General features: G+C 32.4%; 1 protein-coding gene across 1 annotated transcript in view; it reads left to right on the forward strand.

The window, feature by feature from the left end:
- KIF5B (kinesin family member 5B) overlaps positions 1–23,472 on the forward strand; it is a 38,669-nt gene that overhangs the window by 12,375 nt on the left and 2,822 nt on the right. Inside the window, exons 3-25 of the mRNA XM_037010354.2 lie at positions 1,571–1,644; positions 2,560–2,664; positions 3,158–3,206; positions 3,644–3,699; positions 3,962–4,049; positions 4,217–4,341; positions 5,372–5,476; positions 5,749–5,894; positions 6,605–6,753; positions 7,162–7,355; positions 8,191–8,259; positions 9,201–9,407; positions 11,321–11,464; positions 14,787–14,975; positions 15,620–15,737; positions 16,260–16,321; positions 16,420–16,529; positions 17,323–17,424; positions 18,389–18,449; positions 18,561–18,632; positions 18,817–18,921; positions 19,867–20,083; positions 20,630–20,780. Coding sequence (XP_036866249.1) covers positions 1,571–1,644; positions 2,560–2,664; positions 3,158–3,206; positions 3,644–3,699; positions 3,962–4,049; positions 4,217–4,341; positions 5,372–5,476; positions 5,749–5,894; positions 6,605–6,753; positions 7,162–7,355; positions 8,191–8,259; positions 9,201–9,407; positions 11,321–11,464; positions 14,787–14,975; positions 15,620–15,737; positions 16,260–16,321; positions 16,420–16,529; positions 17,323–17,424; positions 18,389–18,449; positions 18,561–18,632; positions 18,817–18,921; positions 19,867–20,083; positions 20,630–20,760 — 2,678 coding nt within the window. The 3' untranslated portion in view covers positions 20,761–20,780. The remainder of the gene's footprint in view (positions 1–1,570; positions 1,645–2,559; positions 2,665–3,157; positions 3,207–3,643; positions 3,700–3,961; positions 4,050–4,216; positions 4,342–5,371; positions 5,477–5,748; positions 5,895–6,604; positions 6,754–7,161; positions 7,356–8,190; positions 8,260–9,200; positions 9,408–11,320; positions 11,465–14,786; positions 14,976–15,619; positions 15,738–16,259; positions 16,322–16,419; positions 16,530–17,322; positions 17,425–18,388; positions 18,450–18,560; positions 18,633–18,816; positions 18,922–19,866; positions 20,084–20,629; positions 20,781–23,472) is intronic.

Here is a 23,472-nt window from a genome sequence, read left to right on the forward strand (position 1 = left end):
CTTGCACCCGGAACAGAGCTTGGATCATAGTGAGTCTTCAGTAAATATTTGAATGTTGAATATCCCATAATCTCTGTAATCATATAAAATTTTTAGTTATGATTGAAGTCCCAAATACAAATGCATTGCATGCATCTCTTATCCTAGGAACTCTCATGCTACTAATGTGATCTTGGGAAAGTCACTTAATCATTCACCTGCCAATATTTATTAAGTATTTATTGTAGTAGTTACTAGCTAATTGGATTATATCATGATTGGACCTTTTATAATGTAACAAAAATTTGGAATCTATCCTTAGGTTTTGTATAACTTAAGCATATATAAGATCTTAAGATCTTATGCAGAGGATGTGATACAGACATACTGAGAACAATTATATATGAAGGAAGTGAATTGGAAAAGGTCTAGTGCTTTTTTCTCCAGATTATTTTTTGCAGTACTTTTGTACTGCAACCCATCCTTTTAAATACAGTTTTTGAAATTATTTTGCTTCCCTTCATAAAACATATTTTGAAGGAAAGTTTCAGATGTTTGGAATCTCTTAAAATCTTCCCAGGGAAGAAAGTACTGATGCCTTCTGTAAATGCTTCTGTATGATATCTCTTAGTATCTAGTTAATTGTGCCCAATGTTGGGATTGTTCTTTTTTCCTTTCTTTTTTTAATTCAATTACTAATTTAAAAAACAAGGATTGGCTTGCTTACTAATTTACTCTCCACTGTTAGCATCTGCTGTTTCCAACTGAGGCCTTTCTATTTTACTTTGGCTTCCTCTGCATACAATTTTGTAGCACCTTTCTTGTTGCCAAACACAAAAAAGAACAAACTGAATCCCTGAAAACTGGAAATCAAAAGGTCACCATGTTCACTCACATTTTCTTTTTTTCCCTCAGCCCAGTAAAGGAAAACACTTAAATGTTAACGTAGGGTACACAAAGGGCTGGAAAAGATTTTTTTTTAATTTCACATGAACTTTGATAATTGGTTTTCGTGGTAGAACTGGGCTTGTTATACTTTGTATAAGGAGCACTGTTGTATGGGTTTGTAACACCAGTTAGTTGTCCTTTTTCTAAAAGCTAATTTATATCTGTTTGAAATTGGCAAAATGTTTTTTTCCTTTAGGTCACATAAAGCTTTGAAATAAAGATGTAGTGACATTGGAAGTATATACTGACATAAGAGATGATTATAAGCAATAAGGTTTAAAATTTGTTTCTTACCACAAAAAGTATTCTGGGCTGGAGAGAAAGTAATTGCTTAGATGGGTCATCACCAAGAAAGTTATTAATATATTTTTAACTTCTTTCACTTAAATGTTTTTATAGTAACTCTTTCATGTACTAAACTTTGACTTTGATGGACTCTTTCATTGGTGTAAAGAAAATCTGAATCTCCCTCACCATTCTTCCACAAATATTAGGCACATTTGATTATGCATGGATAAGGAACAGGTTAATATGTGTGTGTGAATTTTTTCAGACTGTTTTCTAACATTCTTCAGTAATTTCTTAAGAATCTTGCTTAAGGAAAAAAATCCCCTGAAGTATAAAATCTCTGAATTTCTCATAGATGTACTTGAGGGATACAATGGAACAATATTTGCTTACGGGCAGACATCCTCTGGGAAGACACACACAATGGAGGTAATATTTTATAATCTGTGCTTGGATGTACAGTACAGATAGTAAATTCATTCATTATTTATAAAATTATTTTACCATGCTTAAACATCTTTGTTTACTCTTTTTTCTCTGTTATAGCAAATACCAGTACCATCATTAGAATCTAATCACTTTCTGAGTTTGAATAGTGAAACTGTATGTAGCTTTGTTTTATCAACATAATACGAAATTTACGAACATTTTAGAATTAAAACAATTTCTGTCAACTTACAATAATGGGAAATTTTGAGTGCTTAGGTGTTAGCAATTCTATTCAGAGTAATTAATTTTTTCTTCTTTGGTCCCCCACCCCTACCCTACCCCTGCCAAATATCTGCCACTCTTCTAATAAGAATGTATCCACAATTATTGGTGTTGCTGTTAAAACAGCTGTGGACCTGCTTAAGCTTTGCTACTAGAAAAACAGCCTATGATCTTCTGCCAGTGCTACAGAACATCTTTTATTGTTTATCTGAGCATTCTATGTAAATGACCACTTGTTTTAGTGTCATCCATGTTACTCATTTTCATAGAGAAGAAGGACATTACTAAGATTTGAGTGGATTTCCCTTGAAGCAGAAGGAACAATGCAGATTTATATGGAAGGAAACTAAAAGCTTTTTCTAGAATATGTTCATTTATAAGCATGGATAATTCATGATTAAATGAAAGGTTAAGATCAGTTGGTAACCCGTGTGGTTGATATATACTGTATTTTTCTGTATCTCAACAAAACATGTCAGAGTTGAATTGCTTTTTTTAGATAGAGAGTGGTTTTAACTAAACAATGGCTACAATTACAATTCCTCTCCTCTCTTGACTATAAATTGTAGATTGGAAGTTTTGATTTTTAACTCATACCTTGTTTGTTTAAAAGTCTAGTTTTGTTTTCTGTAGGGTAAACTTCATGATCCAGAAGGCATGGGAATTATTCCAAGAATAGTGCAAGATATTTTTAATTATATTTACTCCATGGATGAAAATTTGGAATTTCATATTAAGGTAAAAACCTTGGGGAACGATTGTTCTTTTTTACACCTAGAATAATTCTGTTCCAAAAAATAAGTGCTTTTTTAAAAACATTGTTAAATATTTTAAAAGGTTATTCTATAGACAGGTATTATTGAAAGATCGTTAGAGTTAATAGAATGATTATTAGATAACCTTAAACAAGTTAGCTGAGTCTCTTTTCCTTACCCTCCTTCTCTGTAAAGGTATTTGTTTTACTATAGAACTCAAAGGTTCTTAATATTATAACTAATCTAATCCATTTCAAATGGCGATATATAATGAAAATTGTTTTTTAGTTACATAAGCAGTCAAATGAATTTAGGTCTTCCTAATAGAATGTTTGCTGTGGCTGAGTTGTTGCTAACTTTCTCCCCAAGTCTGGATGATGCCAGGCACTCATATCCCAATAAATATTTAATGAATAAGTGAATAAATTACTTTATAATTTTAGTTGGTTTATCTTTTTTCCTTTATTTCTCTTAAGGTTTCATATTTTGAAATTTATTTGGATAAGATAAGGGACCTATTAGATGGTAAGTAATCTTGCTCTCTGATCATTTTAAAATAGCACATGTTAGTAACTTCTTTTAGTAGTAGTGTGCCATTTCACAGTTACCTACATGAAATTGGCTTAAATTATAGGAAACAGAGTCCTGAGCTTTCATTATCTTATGAGTTGTCAGTTAAGTATTCTCCTTGGGCAAACCAACCACTCTGGCTTAATGTTCTGATTTCCAAAATGAGAGTGGTAGAGGTTATATTGGACCTAAAATTCTATATTACATCATTGGTTTTATTTAAATCTCCTATTTCTATAGCATCTTGCTTTAATAGTGATGTTTTCATCTTTTTAAAGTTTACCTATTGCTCTCAGGCTTTGTGAGAAAGGAAATCAATTGAATTAGCTATTTCATACCCAATATTCTAGGTTAGGAGTATGTTACTAATGTTACTTATTTTTCTTCTTCAGTTTCAAAGACCAACCTTTCAGTTCATGAAGATAAAAACCGAGTTCCCTATGTAAAGGTAATTAAAAGTAATACAGGCGAGAATTATAACTATGTATGGTGACAAACGTTAACTAGACTTATTGTGCTAATGATTTTTCTTTATGTAAAAATATTAAATCATTATGTTGTACACCTGAAACTAACAAAAGTTGTATGTGAAGTATGCCTTAATAAAAAATAAATACATTAAAAATAATAATAATATAGGTGATTGTTTAGAAAAGACCTGTAATGGAATTTTTTATAGATATTGACATAACTTAAAAAAAATTTTACAGGGGTGCACAGAGCGTTTTGTATGTAGTCCAGATGAAGTTATGGATACTATAGATGAAGGAAAATCCAACAGACATGTAGCAGTTACAAGTAAGTAGAATAATTAATAAATACTAGTCAAGGTACAAAACTGCCTTAAGATATCTTTATCACTTGAGTAATTAGAAGATTTTTCTTATGTAAAATAATACTATAGAAATTATTAGCAAGGGAAAGTCATGTTTGTTTATAGTTTGTATCCTGTAATTTCATTGCAGATATGAATGAACATAGCTCTAGGAGTCACAGTATATTTCTTATTAATGTAAAACAAGAGAACACGCAAACTGAACAGAAGCTGAGTGGAAAACTTTATCTCGTTGATTTAGCTGGTAGTGAAAAGGTAAAGTCTTTTATATTCTGATGGAATATATCTAAGCATTTTTATAAACTTTAGCTTGAATTTGGACTTGTACATTATTCATTGTTACATCTTGAAAATTTATCAAATTGGATTTGGTAATATTTTTGAGTCTTTGATGCTTTACAAGTATGTAAACCAAGTAATCAGTTGCAGATAACTGTCATTTGAGCCAGAGTCCAGGTCAACCAGTAAGTGTTACTTTGGCTTAAGATGTATGTTTTTATTGAGAACTTGTTCAACATATGTCATTATGAATTTTATTAGGTATTTTTTTCCTAATTTTTAGTATCTATTTTATCCATATTGGCAGTGGGCTCCTTGTAAGAACATGGTTCTACATGTTGCCTTCCTAGGATGATTATTTAATTCTTAGAGTTCTATACAGCTTATTCTGGTTTATGGCAAAATCAAAATAAGTAACCTCTGTGAATATTTTTGCTGCTCTGCTAATTTTGTTTCTTCTGATTAGAATGACATACCTGTTCCCTTCTACCCAAAAATCTTAAGTCTATCTCTAATTTTGCAAAATCTGAGAGGCCATTTCTTTAGCCAGTATTGCTAACGTATTATTGTATCATATCTTTAACAATATTGTTTTACATTTTTTTAAAGAAGCAGATTTGCTTTTATTTCGAATTCAGTCTCTGTTTTCTAATGGTTAAAATGTCAACATTAATGCTTTAGCAAATCTTAAAAGGCTCCTCTTTTCTAATGTAGATTAACAAACTAATACACTTCAAATGTACATGTAAATTGCTCATTTTCAAGATTACACACTAGAAATAAAATTTGGTATCTCCTTAAGCACATTCTTACCATGCAACCAGTTACTTGACCAAGTTTTCAGAAGAGTAATACTCAAGAAATAGTGATAGTTTAAATATTTGTTAGATAAAATTATGAAGCTTTCTTTTTTGCTGATTATTGATGAGCTGAACTTTTTAGAAAATTCAAAGAAATAATCTTAAACTTGAAATTCTGTTTCATTCTTTTGAAATCTTATCTGTAGGTTAGTAAAACTGGAGCTGAAGGTGCTGTGCTGGATGAAGCTAAGAACATCAACAAGTCACTTTCTGCTCTTGGAAATGTCATTTCTGCTTTGGCTGAGGGTAGTGTGAGTATACATGTCTTCTGTTTCCCTTTTGTTATCTCACGGAGATGTGTATGTGTATGCATAGATGTGAATGAAAGCAAGATTCACTGTATTTGAGTCAGAGTATATAAATTAGTAGTTTTTTTCAAAATTCATTAGTATGTATATCATTTCCCATCTTAATATTAAGCAGTTAAAATAACTGAAATCACTTTGTAACTTACTTAAAGAACCGTATTTATATAACAAATTTTACTATGTAGTCTTTTGTGTTGTTTTGTTTTTGTATGTAGACTTATGTTCCATATCGTGACAGTAAAATGACAAGAATCCTTCAAGATTCATTAGGTGGGAACTGTAGAACCACTATTGTAATTTGCTGTTCTCCATCATCGTACAATGAATCTGAAACAAAATCTACACTCCTTTTCGGTCAAAGGTTTGTGGTTAATACAAAGTCTAAATGGAGACAGGCCTCTTGTTTATTAAATTTAGGAAAATACCAGGTAGATATTTTTCAATTTGGTGTATATTGTTAGTGTGCCAGACACAACTTTTTAATTGAGAGACAGATGATACAAGCAGGGTTCATATTTTAGACTGCTTGGGTATGAGTTAAGTTTTAGTATATATTAAAGTCAAATGTTAACTTCAGTCAAGTTTATTTGAGAAGTTTTAATTAAGCATTAAAGAAAATAAGCATTTGAATCAGGTAATAAAGTGGAAGCCTGACAAATATAATCCTGTATTAAGCCTGTTGGCATATGTGACAGGTTCAAATAATGAACAACCATATATGAATGGTTAGTCTTGGAAAATTGGTAGTGATGACTTTATCTTTGGCTTTCAATGGTAATTTCTTAATTCAGGCTTGCAAATGAATTGGAAAAATAATGGACTCCTGTTTTTTATCCTCGTCAGATTGTTGATTTTTCTTTTAAAAGCTATTCACAGATGTGGGGACTGAGCCACATTTATTTGGGTTGCGAATAAGCACTGTATTGATGATAGCCTTAGTATTTAATCAAAGAGATAACTGGAAAGAATAGTTGAGTTAAATTCCTTAGTCATAAATATATATTGCAATGATAGATACCATATGAAAATAATTAATTTCAGCTACTTTTTTCCCCTAATTCTTTCTCTTAGGGCCAAAACAATTAAGAACACAGTTTGTGTCAATGTAGAGTTAACTGCAGAACAATGGAAAAAGAAGTATGAAAGAGAAAAAGAAAAAAATAAGACCCTGCGGAACACCATTCAGTGGCTTGAAAATGAACTCAACCGATGGCGTAATGGTAATAGGTTACAAATTTGTCATTTTGAAAATGTTGAATACAAATGTAGAGTCATTTTATAAATTTGAGACTGATAAAAAAATAACAAAATATACCCTTTTTCACTTTCTAGGCTTAGGGATCATCAAATAAAAATAAAATCTTTTATGTTAAATTCTGATTTTAACCTGAAATAATATATAGAAACACAGAAGCCAGCTAGGAAGCGGTACAAGTCACAAGATGGCAAGGTTCATTGGTTAGGGTGGAAGCAATTAAAAACATAACTGGGTGACTGGATTTAGAAGATAGGGGAGAGTTAAAGGTAATTCCAACTTTTCAAATCTCAATGACTAGACAGAAAAGTTGGTAAGAGCCACTGAATTGAATAATACTAAAAGAAGTTTTTTATTAACCATTCTATTTCAGGAGAGACGGTGCCTATTGATGAACAATTTGACAAAGAGAAAGCCAACTTGGAAGCTTTCGCAGTGGATAAGGATATTACTATTACCAATGATAAACCAGCAGCCACCATTGGAGTCACTGGAAACTTTACTGATGCTGAAAGAAGAAAGTGTGAAGAAGAAATTGCTAAACTGTACAAACAACTTGATGACAAGGTAGGTACTGTTCATGGTCAGTTCTGTTGTAGCATCATCATTGGCATAACTATTTTTCATTTTCTAATTTTAATATTATGGGTCCATGAAATAATCTTCCTTGATTCTCTTAATCTTTTGAAAATCATGATAGTAACAAAAAATTAAAATCACAGTTTCTGTTTCTTTGCTGAACTATGAGGCATATCTCTTTTTCCCCTTCCTTAGGCTGAAAGAATTTTCTAAAGGAACTTGGGCATTGGGTCTTCGGAGAGCATTAATGAAATGACCTCTTAGAATCAGGGAACTAGGGACTCTAATAATGAAGATGCTATAAGAGATTAAAGGAAACAAAATAGAATGAAAATACCATCTTCCTACTTTGGTTACATCAGTAATTAGTGGGGAAAAATTAATTATGAAGTAGAGGGTTAAGTAAAAACAAAAGCAATAAAAAGACCGTAAAAAAATAGTTGTGGTTGTGGTTTTTGTTTTTGTTTTTATGTGGTATTTCTTAAGTATTTAAAGCAGAGATAGGAGGTTTGAAGTGGCTGAATGGCCATTATTATCAATAATAGCTTTAAACATGTTTATTATTTTTAGCATTTAAAGTTTTTAATGAATAGCCTGTATAAACTTAAGCTCTTTTTCTTACTGCATAACTGTTACAATTATTGGTAATTAAAAGAAATTCCATCTCTCAACATTTTCTTAAGAAAAGAGATTGAAATAAGCTACATTGAATTTGGAGAAATGGTTTTGAAATATTTGGGGGGGGATAGTAATCTTACAATTTGTGTTAGGGAATAGAAACAGTTATGAGCTATTTCATTAATTTGTTACTTTAAAATTCTAGGATGAAGAAATCAATCAGCAGAGCCAGTTGGTAGAGAAACTGAAAACACAGATGTTGGATCAGGAAGAGGTAAGTTGAATACCTTTCATATTGCTTCCAGAAAAGCTTATCGTTTGTCATTATCATTTAAACATTTTTTTAAAAACTGAAAGAAATCTACAGAGCTCAGAATATACTGGAGTACATTTAAAAATTCTTTGAATATGCCCAGACTTCACTGTGGATATCCTTCCGATGAGCTTGATGTATGGATTGAGGCGTTGTTTATCAAGGCCACTAGGAATGTTTGCTTAATTCTTCCCATTTCATTGTTTTGTCTTGTGCATTATAGTACATAAAACATCCCTGGCCCCTAGTTCTAAGTGCCATTAGCATTCTGCCTCATTGGAAATACTCCCACGCATTTCTAAATGCTCCACATGAATGAAAGCCACTGACCCCAGATGATTGCAGTATTTTCCTAACTTGTCTCTTGACTCCAGTTCATGTTTTATATGCTGATACCAAGTTTTTCTGAGGCATAGCTCAGGTGTCACTCCTTGCCCAGAGATAATCTAAATTTTTAAGCATATCTTCTAAACTTGTATTTCTTCCTTTTTCTGTGCACTGTTCATGAATGTAGTGTGCCGTATTCTTTCTACTACATTAATTTGTACATGACTACAGTCTCCCTATCGTAGCCACCTTCTCCATGAATATCCTACAGAAATACCCCCTTTTACTACCAAACACTTAGTAGTGTCATTTCCCTCCTTTATGGCTCTTAACTTTCCATTTTGTGTTACATTTTTGTATCTGTCTTCTATTCTGTAATAGAAGACAGTGCCTGTGCATGGTAGACATTCAGGAAATCTGTTGAATAAATACATCTTACTGCCCTAATGGCATCCATGTTTCATTCCCTTTGTGCTCAGCAAATGGTGAAGCAAATAGGTTTTTTTTAAAACCTGTATACTTTTAAAAAACCTATATGTGTTTGATAAAAATAAATATTCTACTTTCTCATGTAGCTTTTGGCATCTACAAGAAGGGATCAAGATAATATGCAAGCTGAGCTGAATCGCCTTCAAGCAGAAAATGATGCCTCTAAAGAAGAAGTAAAAGAAGTTTTACAAGCCCTAGAGGAACTTGCTGTCAATTATGATCAGAAGTCTCAGGAAGTTGAAGACAAAACTAAAGAGTATGAATTGCTTAGTGATGAACTCAATCAAAAATCAGTAAGAGAGAGTTTTGTTTTCTTAATACTTTACTGCAAGTATCATTAATTGAAAAATTACCTAAGTAACTTATTTCTACATAAGCTCAAGGCTGGTAGCATCAGTTCTCAAGATGCTCAAGTCTCAACTTAGTTCCTCCTATGTATGAAGCCAGAGAGGTCTACGAGGGTTACCTTTGTAGTTCCTGAAGTTCTATTATTATGTAATTAAAAAGCTATTTTAAAATGTTGGCTATTCCTAATACTATTCTATTATTAAAGGGAAGAGGTAAAAGTTAGCTCCGAGTTCCATAAGGTTTTTAGATTATTATTCAAACTACAAATTCAGAAATGTGCACATTAAAAACAAAATAGAATATAGAACTTCAAATAATTTGTTTTGTTCAGTTATATTCCCAGCATCTGAAAGAGTGTGTAGTATAGTGTGGTTCCCTAGTGAATGAGGTTTTCACTTGTCATCATTGCTATATAGCAGGATTTGCCACCCTCCCAACAGGGATGTCAGGAATTGTAGGTGACTGATTGCTGCTGCTGTTCTTGGAGCATCACCATGGATGAGCGATCTTTCTTTAAGGTTTTGTTGTTAATGCTAGTTGATTGTTTAGAAATCACCTCTAGAGTTGGACTCAGGATCAGTGCTTAATATTTATTTCCCTATCCATGTTCACCTGTCTAAAGGAAAGCAGCCAACACTATGAAATAGCATTTTTAATAGGTTTCTTGCCCCTAATGAGAAATCCGTTTTCCCTTTTTAATCTCCAAAGTTACAGTTAGCTTGAAGTTACAATTTAATCCATGGAGGGTAAGACATCTTTATAACTCTTAACTGAGTTGCATTATGAGCAAACCTAGTTAACTATTTGGAAGAACAATAGAAGTTTCTTACAATTCTGTAAGTTGGTCCTTGGTCACTGATTTCAGTCTTTTATACAGTTGTGTTTATGACCCAGTTGTAAAGCTCAAATCTATTGGTCCTATATTGGTGGTAGGAGTTAGAAACCTCTAGAGTTTTCTGCTTTATTTTATATGCTTACAGTATGTTGCTTTTCACTTGTTGGAGAAAAGATCTACTAATTTAGACATGTTATGGTAAAAGCATGCTACCTTATGAGACTTGAAAGATAATTGGTATTGTAGATTAAACTGTGTATACACACTTTACTGATATTCAGAAACTTAAGGAAATGAAGAAATGAGCAGCTGAAATGATAGCATCTTTACTAGAAGATACCACTAAAATTAGTTAGTTGAATTAAAAATGGAGTATCTGATCTGTGATGTAATGAATAGTTTTAAAGTGACCATCTTGGGTTGGACTTTTCAAAATTGTGGTGAGTTGGTTGCTGATAAACCAACTATTATTTTAAATTTATAATTATAGTAATTAAACTTACAGTAATGCTACTTCATCACTATCTTCTGGATAATTGTTGTATCATAGTGTCAAAGTTAGTAGTAATTATCAGTGGATTCTTTTCAGTGATTAAATATATAAAAAGTAAGGAAAACACACCAACCATCTAAAATAATGTCAATTCCATTCTAACATTTATTTGCTCAGACCCAGTTTCCAAAGATAAGCCATACTATGATAATAAATGAAAATGAAAATTATTTTGGATGTTTCCTATTTCTAAACAGAAAACATTATCGAGTCTCAGAAATTAATGAAAGAATATAAATTGCCTGCTTTTAATGGAGTATAATATGACTACTTTACATAATCTGTTAGATCTAAGATAATTTTTAAGTACGAGTTAGGACCTACCCTAGGACTAGTAGATAGTTCAAGAAAATGAAAGAAAATAATGGTTTTGTGAGTACTAGGTAAAAACTTGAAATACCTATCAATACTTGAATTGATTTTTCATTTAATAGATTTAACTATATCTTTCATTTTTTTGGTTCTGTTAGGCAACTTTAGCAAGTATAGATGCTGAGCTTCAGAAACTTAAGGAAATGACCAACCACCAGAAAAAACGAGCAGCTGAGATGATGGCATCTTTACTAAAAGATCTTGCAGAAATAGGAATTGCTGTGGGAAATAATGACGTAAAGGTACTATAATGACCAGATATTACTTATAATTTTCTGTACACGCTCATATTTTCATTTACTACTTATTTTTTACAGAGTTCTTTTCATATACCCATTATCTCATCCTCACAACAGCTGTGTATGGTAGATGGTATTAACTTCCATTTTGAATAAATGAGGGAAGACAGAATAAGGGGCACTCAAGTAGGTATTTCCAATAAGTAGCATTTATTTGGACCCCCTGTTTGGTTCTTTACTATGTAATGATTTCATGAACACCTAGAAATTATGTTAAAAGTATGTAATTGGAACAAATGAAGATTAGTTCATGGGGTAAACTCATAGGTGAGTACGCCTGTGGTTTCTTTAGATGCTTAAAAAGATAAAAGAAAAGCACTACTAATTAACATTGTAAAAATTTATTATGATAAAGTTCAGACAAAGCTACAGAGAATATAACCATAATGTTGTTCAAGTAATTGTACAACTCGAGACTCTGTTGCAGAAGGTATTTGACTGGACTTTTTGATTAAAGCCTGTTTACAGGAACAAAGGAATTCCTGTTTACAGGAATTCCTGTTTACAGGAATAGACTTACACTTGGGTTTACAGTGATAGCCTGTTAAGAAGCCCAGTTTAACAAGTGTGGAAATGAACTAAAAGTTTTCAATATCAAGCACATTCCTTCCATTGGTAGCTACACAAAGCTTCTGCTTGTTAATGTAGACATGGACTCACTCTCATATCATGTCATTTCTTAATGCTGGCTCACCTCATTGACACAAAGGAACAGTGTCACTGTTAAATACGGGAAGACTTGACCTACTCTCTTCACCATCGGTCCTTCCTCCATTTGGTGAAGTAATGTGAGAGGAAAGAACTATGTGGGAATCTTCTGAGAAGGGAGAAGTAGATTTACTCCATGCCACTCAACACTGAAGCACTGAAGGGTGTTGTTCATTGTAAATTTGCAACTTCTTTTTAGAAAAATCTTTCCATTTCCTGTTCAAATGATCTTAATTTAAATGAAAAAGTGGTAAAGATAAGAGAAAATAAGATAGTAGAAACGGCTTGTTTGGTGGTAGTGCCAGTACTAATAGATTCCCTGACTCAGACCCCTTTTTTCACTGTCCACTATAGTGTCTTGAAAACAAGTCTGCCTTATACTTAGGTTCTTTGGGTCCACAATATTTTTTTCATTTGCATGTAATTCTTCTGTTAATAATATCACTAAGCACTGTTTGAGCACTACTTGTTTTATGTTTTTTATGTTACAGTTCACTCTTTGTGTGGTACAGTTTTATGGATTCTGGCAAATGCATAATAACAGATGTACCATTTTATGGTATGGGATAATTTTGCCACCTCAACAAATCCCTGTGCTTTACCTATTCATCCGTAACAGCTACTATTTTTTTTTACTATATGTGTAGTTCTCCCTTTCCTGAAATGTCATATGGTTGGAATCATGCATTATATATCCTTTTCTTACTGGCTTCTTTTACTTAGCAGTGTGCATTTAAGGTTCTTCCATGTGTTTTCATGTTCATGGCTTTGATAGCTCATTTCTTTTATCACTGAGTAGTACTCCATTTATAGAGGTATCAGTTTGTTTATCCATTTACCTATTGAGGGACATCTTGGGTTATTTGCAGTTTTGGGCAATTGTAATAAAGCAGCTTCATTCATCTGCAGGTTTTCCTGGGTAGAAGTTTTCAATTCAATTGCATAAAAATACCTAGGGCCATGATTGCTCAATCATGCTAAGACTGTATTAGCTTTGTGAGAAACTCCCGAACTGTCTTCCAGAGTGGGTGTAGCATTCTGTATTCCCACCAGCAAGGAATCAGCGTTCTTTCACTTCACATCCTCACCAGTATTTGGTGTCACCAGTTTTCTGGTTTAGGCCATCCTAAAAGATGTATACCGTTACCTCATTGTTTTACTTTGCAGTTGTGTTGTTTTCTTGAGTTTAAAGAGTTCTTCCTATGTTGTTGGTAACAATCCTTTTATCAGGTAGGTGTTTTACAAATATTTCTCCTAGTCTGTGCCCTGTCTTTTCTCTCTTAAGAGTGTCTTTTTTGCAGAGCAAAAGTTTTTAATTTTAATGAAATCCAACTTAACCAGTTTGTCTTTCACAGATTGTGTTGGTCTTGTATCTAAAAACTTTTCTCCAAACCCAGTGACACCTAGATTTTCTTCTGTATCTCCTAGAAGTTTCTTAGTTTGTATGTACATTTAGGTCTGTGATCCATTTGGGCTTAATTTTTCTCAAAAGTATAAGGTCTGTCAGGATTACTTGTTTTACATGTGGATGGCTACTTTTTCCATCACGGTGTACTGAGAAGACTATCCTTTCTCCATTGAATTTCCTTTTCTCCTTTATCAGAGATCTGTTGACTGTATTTGTGGGTCTACTCCTGGGCTCTGCATCCTCTTCCAATGACCTATTCGTCTCTTCTTTTGCCAATACCACACAATTTTGATAACTGTAGCTTTTTTAAGTCTTAAGGTTGGATAGTGTCATCTTCTGACTTTGTTGGTCTTTAATATTGTGTTGACTGTTCGGGGTCTTTTGACTCTCCATTTAAACTTTACAAGCAATTCATCATTAGTCATAAAATAGCTTGCAGGGATTTTGATTAGGATTATATTAAGTTTATAGATGAAGTTGGGAAGAACTGACATTTTTAATATTGAGCCTTGTGTCCGTGAATATGGAATGTCTCCCATTTACTTAGATCCTCTTTGACTTCATTTGTCACTTGGATTTTATATGTACAGTGTTATGTTTATGTACCTAAGTGTTCCCTTTTTCTTTTTGGTGTGTTTATAACAATTGTATCATCTGCAAGCAAAGGATTTTATTTTTCCTTCTCAAGCTTCAGTTAATTTTGACACTAAAATTGTGCTAGAATTTGTAAAGAAACTCATGAAAAGTTAAGGAAGGTACAGTGACCACAATTTTTCCCTTGTGAGCTTAAACATCATCTTCTCCTTGCCGCCTAGACATATCATCTAAGATCTAAACTAGACTTACATGATTAAAATGCAAAGGACATCCAAAAATTGAAAGAGGCAGAGTACATCAGTTTTGTTTTTAGGTTTAAATTCTTTTATTTTCCCTTGTAGGGATGTATTAACACTACATTTTAGAAAGGAAGGAAGGCAAAAATTAAACTATTTTACTTACCTTTATTAAAAATACTATTTAATAAAAGAAACCCAGACTTCCTATGAATATTGAGGAATATTAAAATATATTTTTATATAAAATTTTAGAGTGGATAAACACAAACTGGACATTTTTGTCTTTAATTTTTATTTCACTTTTTTCTTACAGCAGCCTGAGGGAACTGGTATGATAGATGAAGAATTCACTGTTGCAAGGCTCTACATCAGCAAAATGAAGTCAGAAGTAAAAACAATGGTAAAACGCTGCAAACAGCTAGAAGGCACACAAACAGAGAGCAACAAAAAAATGGAAGAAAATGACAAGGAGTTGGCAGCATGTCAGCTTCGTATCTCCCAAGTATGTATTACAGAACAAATTTTATTATTTTTTAAAGAGCTCTTTTAAAATTTTAAAACTTTTAAAACTGAAAGATTTTAAGAAAAATGACCTTCCATAGGTTATTTCGAGTAATAAAATAAAAGGTTCAATTCAATTAGTTTTTCCTAGTCCAGCTTCAGTATAATGACATGAATGATTTAACTAGGTTATACTTGCTAACATTAAGTATAGAAATTTACTAGAAAGACACAGGACTAATTTGACTGTTGGAAGAGTCGAGAAGTATTCTAGGGTAGGCAAAACTTTAGGGCCAGCTTTCTGGCTTTGGCAACTGAATGGACAAGGCCAGTCACCAGGGGAGGAGTTGTAGAAAGAGGGAAGAGAATAATGCTGGATGGAGATAACAGTAAGAATATTATCTCATATTTCAGCCTTCAGTGCCTTAATTTGCAAAAACTATAAACTATGCAGATGACCATTTCACTGATTAAATTCTTTGTCATTTTAAGTCTTGTCCCTAAATATTTTAGACTTAATATCTTGTTCTGTGTGTTACATATTTAGATTATCAATAGAACTTGCTTACTTTCAAACATTCTTAACAATAAAATGTGTGTGTGAGGTTTTTTTTGAACTTGAAATCAGTATATTTTTTCCCAAAGCATGAAGCCAAAATCAAATCATTGACTGAATACCTTCAAAATGTGGAGCAAAAGAAAAGACAGCTGGAGGAATCTGTTGATTCCCTCAGTGAAGAACTAGTCCAGCTTCGAGCACAAGGTATTAGCTTCCAGTTATTTAGGAGTTATATCTATATTATTTCTTTAATATATTTACAGTAAATATATTCCCACTGATAAAAGAATAGTAGGAATAAGGATAACTTGGAATAGTAAACAAATAATACATTTTAATGTATTGGCTTTGAAACATTTTTGAAATTATGTTTGAATATGAAAGTGGCCAATCCAGGAATTTCCACAAAGTTAAAAAGTTGTGTAACTATTTATTTAAATCTCGACATAGGGGACTTAGAAAACTCTCATTCCTCTACCATGTCCTGACCAATCTCATCAATATTAGGCAAAGAAAATAAATGAAACCATAATATCAACATAAAGGATAAAACGTAGAGTATTAGTCAGCGTAACTGGAGTTTAGAGAGCAAGATGTATTATGTCACATTTGAGTAATTTTAAGTCAGTACTCCATAGACCCCTCCTAAAACCCTTCTTCTTCGGTTTATATGAAAGACTTTAAAGCTTATTTCTTCTTCTCTGTTTTCTCTCTCTGCCCAAACAGAGAAAGTGCATGAAATGGAAAAGGAGCACTTAAATAAAGTTCAGACTGCAAATGAAGTTAAGGCAAGTTTAATGTTACATTGGATTCTTATGGCTTTAATCCACCATTATTAACCTTGATTAATTTGACTTAACTTGCTTTTTCCCCCCAATAATTTTAGCAAGCTGTTGAACAGCAGATCCAGAGCCACAGAGAAACTCATCAAAAACAAATTAGTAGTTTGAGAGATGAGGTTGAGGCAAAAGAAAAACTTATTACTGATCTTCAAGAGTAAGTATACCTTTCTGTCCTCATCTTAGATATTAGAAACTAATTCAGAAAGATTGACTGTTTAGACAAGAGGAAATAATGGGTTAATGGATAATATGTCCTTATTAGAAACCTGCATTTTTTTCATTAAAATTACAGTTTTTGACTTGAAAATCTCTTCATTTATGTTTGTAACTTCTAAGTTCCAGATGAAATTTTTGAAAACATTTCTTAGTTTCTTTGATGGAGGAAATATTCGGTAAAAAGAAAAAAACTCCCAAATAGACACCACAGTCTCTTCCAAATTATTTCCGTAACTTTCTTTTATTTAAAAATACTGTAAAAATTAAAAATATCCTTAACTGAGAAAAATTTTATTGGAAATTATGGGATTTAGAGGGTTTTTTTTAAGTAGGAGTTAATCTTAGTTTTTCTAGAAGACATTTTCCCTACTTCTATAATCATAATACATATAGCATAGAATTTATAAATGTGGAGAACTGCAACTAAATAATGATTGGAGAAGGAACCAGAGGAGAGGAATAAAAATTATGACAAAGTTTGAGATATGGGTCTTATTGTTAATACCTAATAAATTTAGGGATAAGGATTCAGGGAGATGACAGATAAAGAATAAAATCATGGTTTCAAACCAAAATATGAAAAAAAAAAATGTTTTGGACCCAGGATAAGAGAAGAAGCCTTGGATATTTGAATGCTGAAATTACAGAATTTAAAGGTCTGAATTTTTTAATGACAACATTCATAAAATGGTGTATTGATAGTTATGTTACTTTTTTTTCTCGTTTGTCAGCCAAAACCAGAAAATGATGTTAGAGCAGGAACGTCTGAGAGTAGAACATGAGAAGTTGAAAGCTACAGATCAGGAAAAGAGCAGAAAACTGCATGAACTTACGTGAGTAAATAGTTCAACTCAAGTTTAAAAATAAAAACTAAATTAAGAGTATTACAGGAATTACTATTAGATAAATACAATGGAAACATTTTACTCTTTGAATAGAATGGGTACTTTTGTTAAACTGTATAAATTAGTTTGTTTTATACCTAAAAGCTGAAAGTTAGATCTTATATTTCACTGATGGTCAGGATTCAGATATCTCTTTATCAACCTGCTTGCTATTTCTGTGCCACCAGATAACTTCCAGATCCATTATTAAAAATAAATCTAAAACATGACATAAAGTAATGTAGAAAATTTTAGTATCTGCCACAAAAACTGAATTTGTCAAATTTAACCTTTCATAAAGGAACATTGTTTCATCCTTGTCTGTTGAACAGAGGTTTTCACAATTTATTTTTTCTTATTTTCTAAGAGTGTAGTCAATACTCAATTTTCTAGAATCTGAACAACTAGAAAACTCATTTAACTCTTCACGTACCTTAAATTTATGAGAGACAGTTTGGAAATGAATTGCTGTTAGAATAGTCACACCATCACAACCAGCTCAGAGTTGATCTGCTGAATCTAACAGTTATTTTAATGTAAAACATTTTAGTCTTAGATAATTTATAATCTGTGTAATTCCCAGATAAAACTATTTTGTATCAATAGCAGTATGCTATATGTAGCATATTCTATAATAAGAGCCATTCCTTATTCTTTACATTCTGCCACATTTTATTTCATCTCTTCCATTGTTAGGAGAGTTTTTTTCTGTGGATTTAGAATGTGGTTATAACGCATAGAAAAACATCTTTGAAATACACAATGTGGGTAAACTTTTTAAAGAATCACCTTTCATTTGAATTGAAAAATCAATCAGATAAAAATATACTTATTTCAGTGTTTATGCTAAGTAAAATGAGAATTTTGTGAAATCAAAGTTGAAAATATGAATGTATATTTTTCCATTGTTTAGGGTTATGCAAGATAGACGAGAACAAGCAAGACAAGACTTGAAGGGTTTGGAAGAAACAGTGGTAAGGAAAACCTGAAAATAAGTAAGGTCGGGAAATATTTAATGGGTGTTTTCTCCTTGTTCATACTGTTTGAAGACGAAATTCCAAAAACATTTCTGTTCTCAATGTAAGGCAAAAGAACTTCAGACTTTACACAACCTGCGGAAACTCTTTGTTCAGGACCTGGCCACCAGAGTTAAAAAGGTAATAAAATACACTGTGGTGGGTGTTTATGTAAATAGTGCTGGCCATGTCTGAGTCTTTGTATTCATAAGTGAAGTAATTTGACATTGTCGTCACAAATTTTGTGTAGCTGAGCTTAGCTATATATATATTTTTTATCTTTAAATTACCACATAGTGTTTGTTCATGGACCTTCTTTTCTTAGAGTGCCGAGATAGATTCTGATGACACTGGAGGCAGTGCTGCTCAAAAGCAAAAAATCTCCTTTCTTGAAAATAATCTTGAACAACTCACCAAAGTGCACAAACAGGTAATAAAGAGTGTATTTTGTGGTAGCTACAACATTGTAAGAATAAAAATGTGAGGAGTGACAATTAACTCGAATCCTCCAGAGTCCTAAGGAGTTTTTGTGCCTTGAGCTGTTCCGTTATTTTATCAAGCAATTATATAAATAAACCACTAGTAATTTTGGGGGGGGGGGGATTTTAATATTTTTAATGACCCTTTTATCAAGAGGCCAGTGAAAAAAATGTATCACTTCCTTCTAGGATTTCAGGTCTGTCAGATTACTTAATTTATTCATGGTAATTAAAAAATCTCTAGTAGACAAAATCCTTTGCAGTTAAAATACAGTATTTTTTGCCTTTTTCTAAATTTAATGCCTGAGTGGGAAATATATAAAATAATGAGGCAGTTCATTTTTTTTTTAGGTAAGTTAATGCTATGTTTTTCTTTTTCTTTTTGCTTATTTTTTAAATTATGGCTTGATAGATGATTTAATTACTTCTTTAAAAAATTTCTTTGCATTCTCAATTCTGGCATGTCTTTGTTATTGTAAACCTGATGTTTACACTAGAGTAAAGTTAAGGGATTTTTATCCTTCATTGCTTTCAACACTTATTAAGGGGCTTGCTAAATTTTTACTTGTGGGTCTTACTGTATCTAAAAAGATATTCATTTCCAACATATTAGTGTCTCACTGAAGAGACCTAACACTATGTTAAAACTTATTGTTGTTGTCTAGGAGGGAAAAGAGCAGCTGTGTTCCCAAACCCCCCAAACTGAAAGAAATTTTATCTATGTGAGAAATGTATATGTATGATAAATATTCTTTGTATGCTGCTACCTAAATTAAATAAGCTTAAATAGAAAAAACTGATATGAAATGTAGTTTTCTTTTATAATGGTAAGTTGTTTATATTCCTTAAGTCATCTTGTGAAAGCCAGAATCCTTATTTTTTCAATGTGCCCTTAGTTGGTACGTGATAATGCAGATCTTCGCTGTGAACTTCCTAAGTTGGAAAAGCGACTTAGAGCTACAGCTGAGAGAGTGAAAGCTTTGGAGTCAGCGCTGAAAGAAGCCAAAGAAAATGCGTCTCGTGATCGCAAACGCTATCAGCAGGAAGTAGACCGTATCAAGGAAGCAGTCAGGTCAAAGAATATGGCCAGGAGAGGACATTCTGCACAGATTGGTTAGTAGAACACATTAAAACATTTAAATCTTACTTAGTTTGAATGTTCTTATTTACCTTAAAAACTTAATCTGATTGATTGATTGTGTGTTGTGGTATTTGTCTGTATTTTCTAACTTATCAAAGAGTGGCATTGTTGGAAATGAAGAGCATCATTGAAGAATAACCATAGTAACAAGACAGAAAGATAAATAAGAACTAGACAAGCAAACAGGAATGGTCAGGGAAAGGAGAGACTACATAGAACAATGTTACCGCAACAGAGAGACTTACAAATTCTTGCAGGAGAATAAGTCATCAGCAGTATTACATGCTTCAGAATAATCATTGATACACACACAAGTTCTCAAAAGCAAAGAATTGTTTAGGACCTGGAGAAAAGGATGTAACCAAAAAGAAGAGAAATTGAGGAAATTGAGAAACATAAAAGGCAAAGAAAAACAAAGCATTTGGGAATTTATTGTGAATAATGAGAAGAAACCTAAAACATCATTGCAGTCACATGTTAAGTTTTATTCTAAAGTCAGTTTTTGTTTTTCATGTTAGCTAAACCTATTCGTCCTGGGCAGCATCCAGCAGCTTCTCCAACTCATCCAAGTGCAATTCGTGGAGGAGGTGCATTTGTTCAGAACAGCCAGCCAGTGGCAGTACGGGGTGGAGGCGGCAAACAAGTGTAAGCTTAACACCGTACCTACAGGTTTGTAGTTGACATCTGACTTTTGAATCGTAGCTGCACTTGGAAATGTTCAGCCATTGGTTGTTAAACCCTTTTTTTGGATTCTCACATTAGTATCTTTTTTTTGACATTCGTGGTTATAAAAGTAACTTGGCATGGTCTCTTCTAGTCTCTCTTTGTAGTTCAGATCATACTATATCTTCGAATTTGTGTTACTACTGTTTTTAAATTAACACTGGGTCATTTTTTAAAGTTCCTGTATTCTATCTAATATACCATTGTTTATAGCTATTTCCTTTGACTGGACATTTAATTAAGTATGTTAGTTTTTTCCATCCTTGAAAATTTCAGAATTGGAATTCCTGTATATGAAATTTAAAGTGTGAAACCTTTTTTTATACCCCCTCACCTTTTAGATTATTTCTAGAAGATACCCAGAAGCATGATTATAAGAAAGTATGGACATTTTTAAGGCTCTTAATACATATTAATCCACTGCTCTTCAGAAAGACCACCACATTGCATCTTAGCCAAGAATACTGTCCAATTTGTTGCATCTTTGCTAGCATTGAGTATTAATAGTTTTTAAGCTTCTGGTTTAATAAGCCAAAATAAGCATCTCATTGACTTATTAATGTAGCTGGACTTTTCTTACATTTTCCTTTTTTTAATGAGTTATTTCTGTGTCCTTTTCCATTTACCTGTTGTGAGTAGTTTTTCTATCAGATTTATGTGTTCTTGTTTCTAATAATGCAATAATATCTGTGGGGAATAAAGAATTATCACAAAGTAGAAAATAAATATCAAGAGATACTACCCAATATATTGGGTATATCTTTTTGGTGCTTTCTTTACGTATTACAACTTCAAAATTAAGAAGTTTAAACTGCTGGTAAATATTTTAATATGCTATCCCTATTCTACTACATATACTTCTTTAACTTAATTTATTCTGAACATTTTATACTACGACTTGATTTATCAGTTAATAACTACCTGATTTTTCATATCAGGAACTCAGATTTTAATTCTTTAGGAAGTCCCAGGTATATAGGTGCTTTGGAAACTAAAGCTACTAGATAATTATGACAGAATTAACTGTGTTTCTGACAAATACTTAAGTCCATAACATTAGCTCTCATTTTGATTAGAGTTAACTGATATTGTGGAGGATTCACATCTCCAACAATTTATAATACCGTTTTTTGTCCATACAATATGGGATTTAAAAGAGAGTGACACAGTGAAAGGACCATGGACATTAGAGTTCCATCTAAGTTTGAATTTTGACCTTTCTACTTTTATGAACTTGAGCAAGTTAATTTTTTTAACTCATTTTGACTCCTTTTATAATTCTTAAGTATAAAAATAAATTATGAATTCATGGTGCAACTATCTAATGTATCTCTAAAATATAATTTTCCTCCCTGTAACAATGTTATCTAATGCCAGTTCATTTTCATATTTCTTTAATTGTGTGGAGTTTTTTTAGTCCTTCCTAGCTGATTTTGCTAAACCAGGGTATAATCCAGGATGCTGTTTACATTTGGTTACACCCTTTGTCTCTTTTAATCTAGAACATCTCCCCCCACCACCACCACCACTACCTTTTTAATGACATGATTTACTGCAGAGTCTAGGTCAGTTATCTTAAGCATATGCTGTATGGATGTGTTTTTGTGTGTAGGTGCCTTGTTCTTCTGTTCCCTGTGTATTGAAAGCATTTATTAGATTCAGCGTACACATTTTTTAACAAGACTACATCAAAGGTAGTATGTTTAATATTGTGTCACATCAGTAGACATTCTTTTCCTGCTAAGTAGAGATGGCCTCTGTTTCTTCCCCCATGAAATAATTTGTTGAGCCCCTTTATTAGTACGATGAAAGTCATTCTTAAGAATTATACAAGTTACCTAGTACAAAGTGGGTGTTGAGTAGATGCAAGCTGCCTTTTCCGAAACCGGAGATGGACAAAGGGATTTTCAAAGCATAAATATAGATCACAGATTAAAGTTTATCCTTTATGGATAATGTCCTCACATTTAAATTCATATGTAAACTTTGAACTATCTCATTTATAGAGGATTGCCTTTGTTAAATAAAGCTGGGTTTTAGCTTGACAAGAGAGTGCCGATGCCAGTGTAATGAGAGCTGGTAAGCAAATGCAGGAGGTACGGTAACTAACCTAAACAAACTGGGTTTTCAAGATTTGAAGTAACTGTAAAAGTGTATTTGTTGACAGTTTTTTTTTCATTGCCATTCCAAAGGATAGTTGTTCTTATTTTTTAAAGTCTTGCATCAGTATTCTTAAACCATGATTTATATGATCTATGTAAGTGATACATTGCTGAAAAATTAAATCCTTTTTAGAGAAAGTTTTAAATTGCTTTTTAATGATTAAGAAAAACATTTCAAAACACTGGGTCTGTTTTTGAGAAAGATGGCAAGTATATTAATAATTCTGATTGCTTTTAGTACTCAGTATAACATGTCTGTTCTTCTAGCTTATACAATACCTTGGACAAGCTGAGTTTTTCTAAACACCTAGGTAAATAAGCAGTTTAATTAATAGAAGGATGCCTTCAGGTATCAACTGCTGGAATTGTTTATTACACTGTCACTTTTACTACCACATGTACCTCTTGTTTATCTCTATCCTTTTACCCCTCTTCCCTCTGGCCCTTTTGTTTTTTCATTCACAGCTATTGTCTAA

Source organism: Manis javanica, chromosome 2 (assembly GCF_040802235.1).
Source record: "Manis javanica isolate MJ-LG chromosome 2, MJ_LKY, whole genome shotgun sequence".
In the NCBI taxonomy this organism is placed as follows: Eukaryota; Metazoa; Chordata; class Mammalia; order Pholidota; family Manidae; genus Manis; species Manis javanica.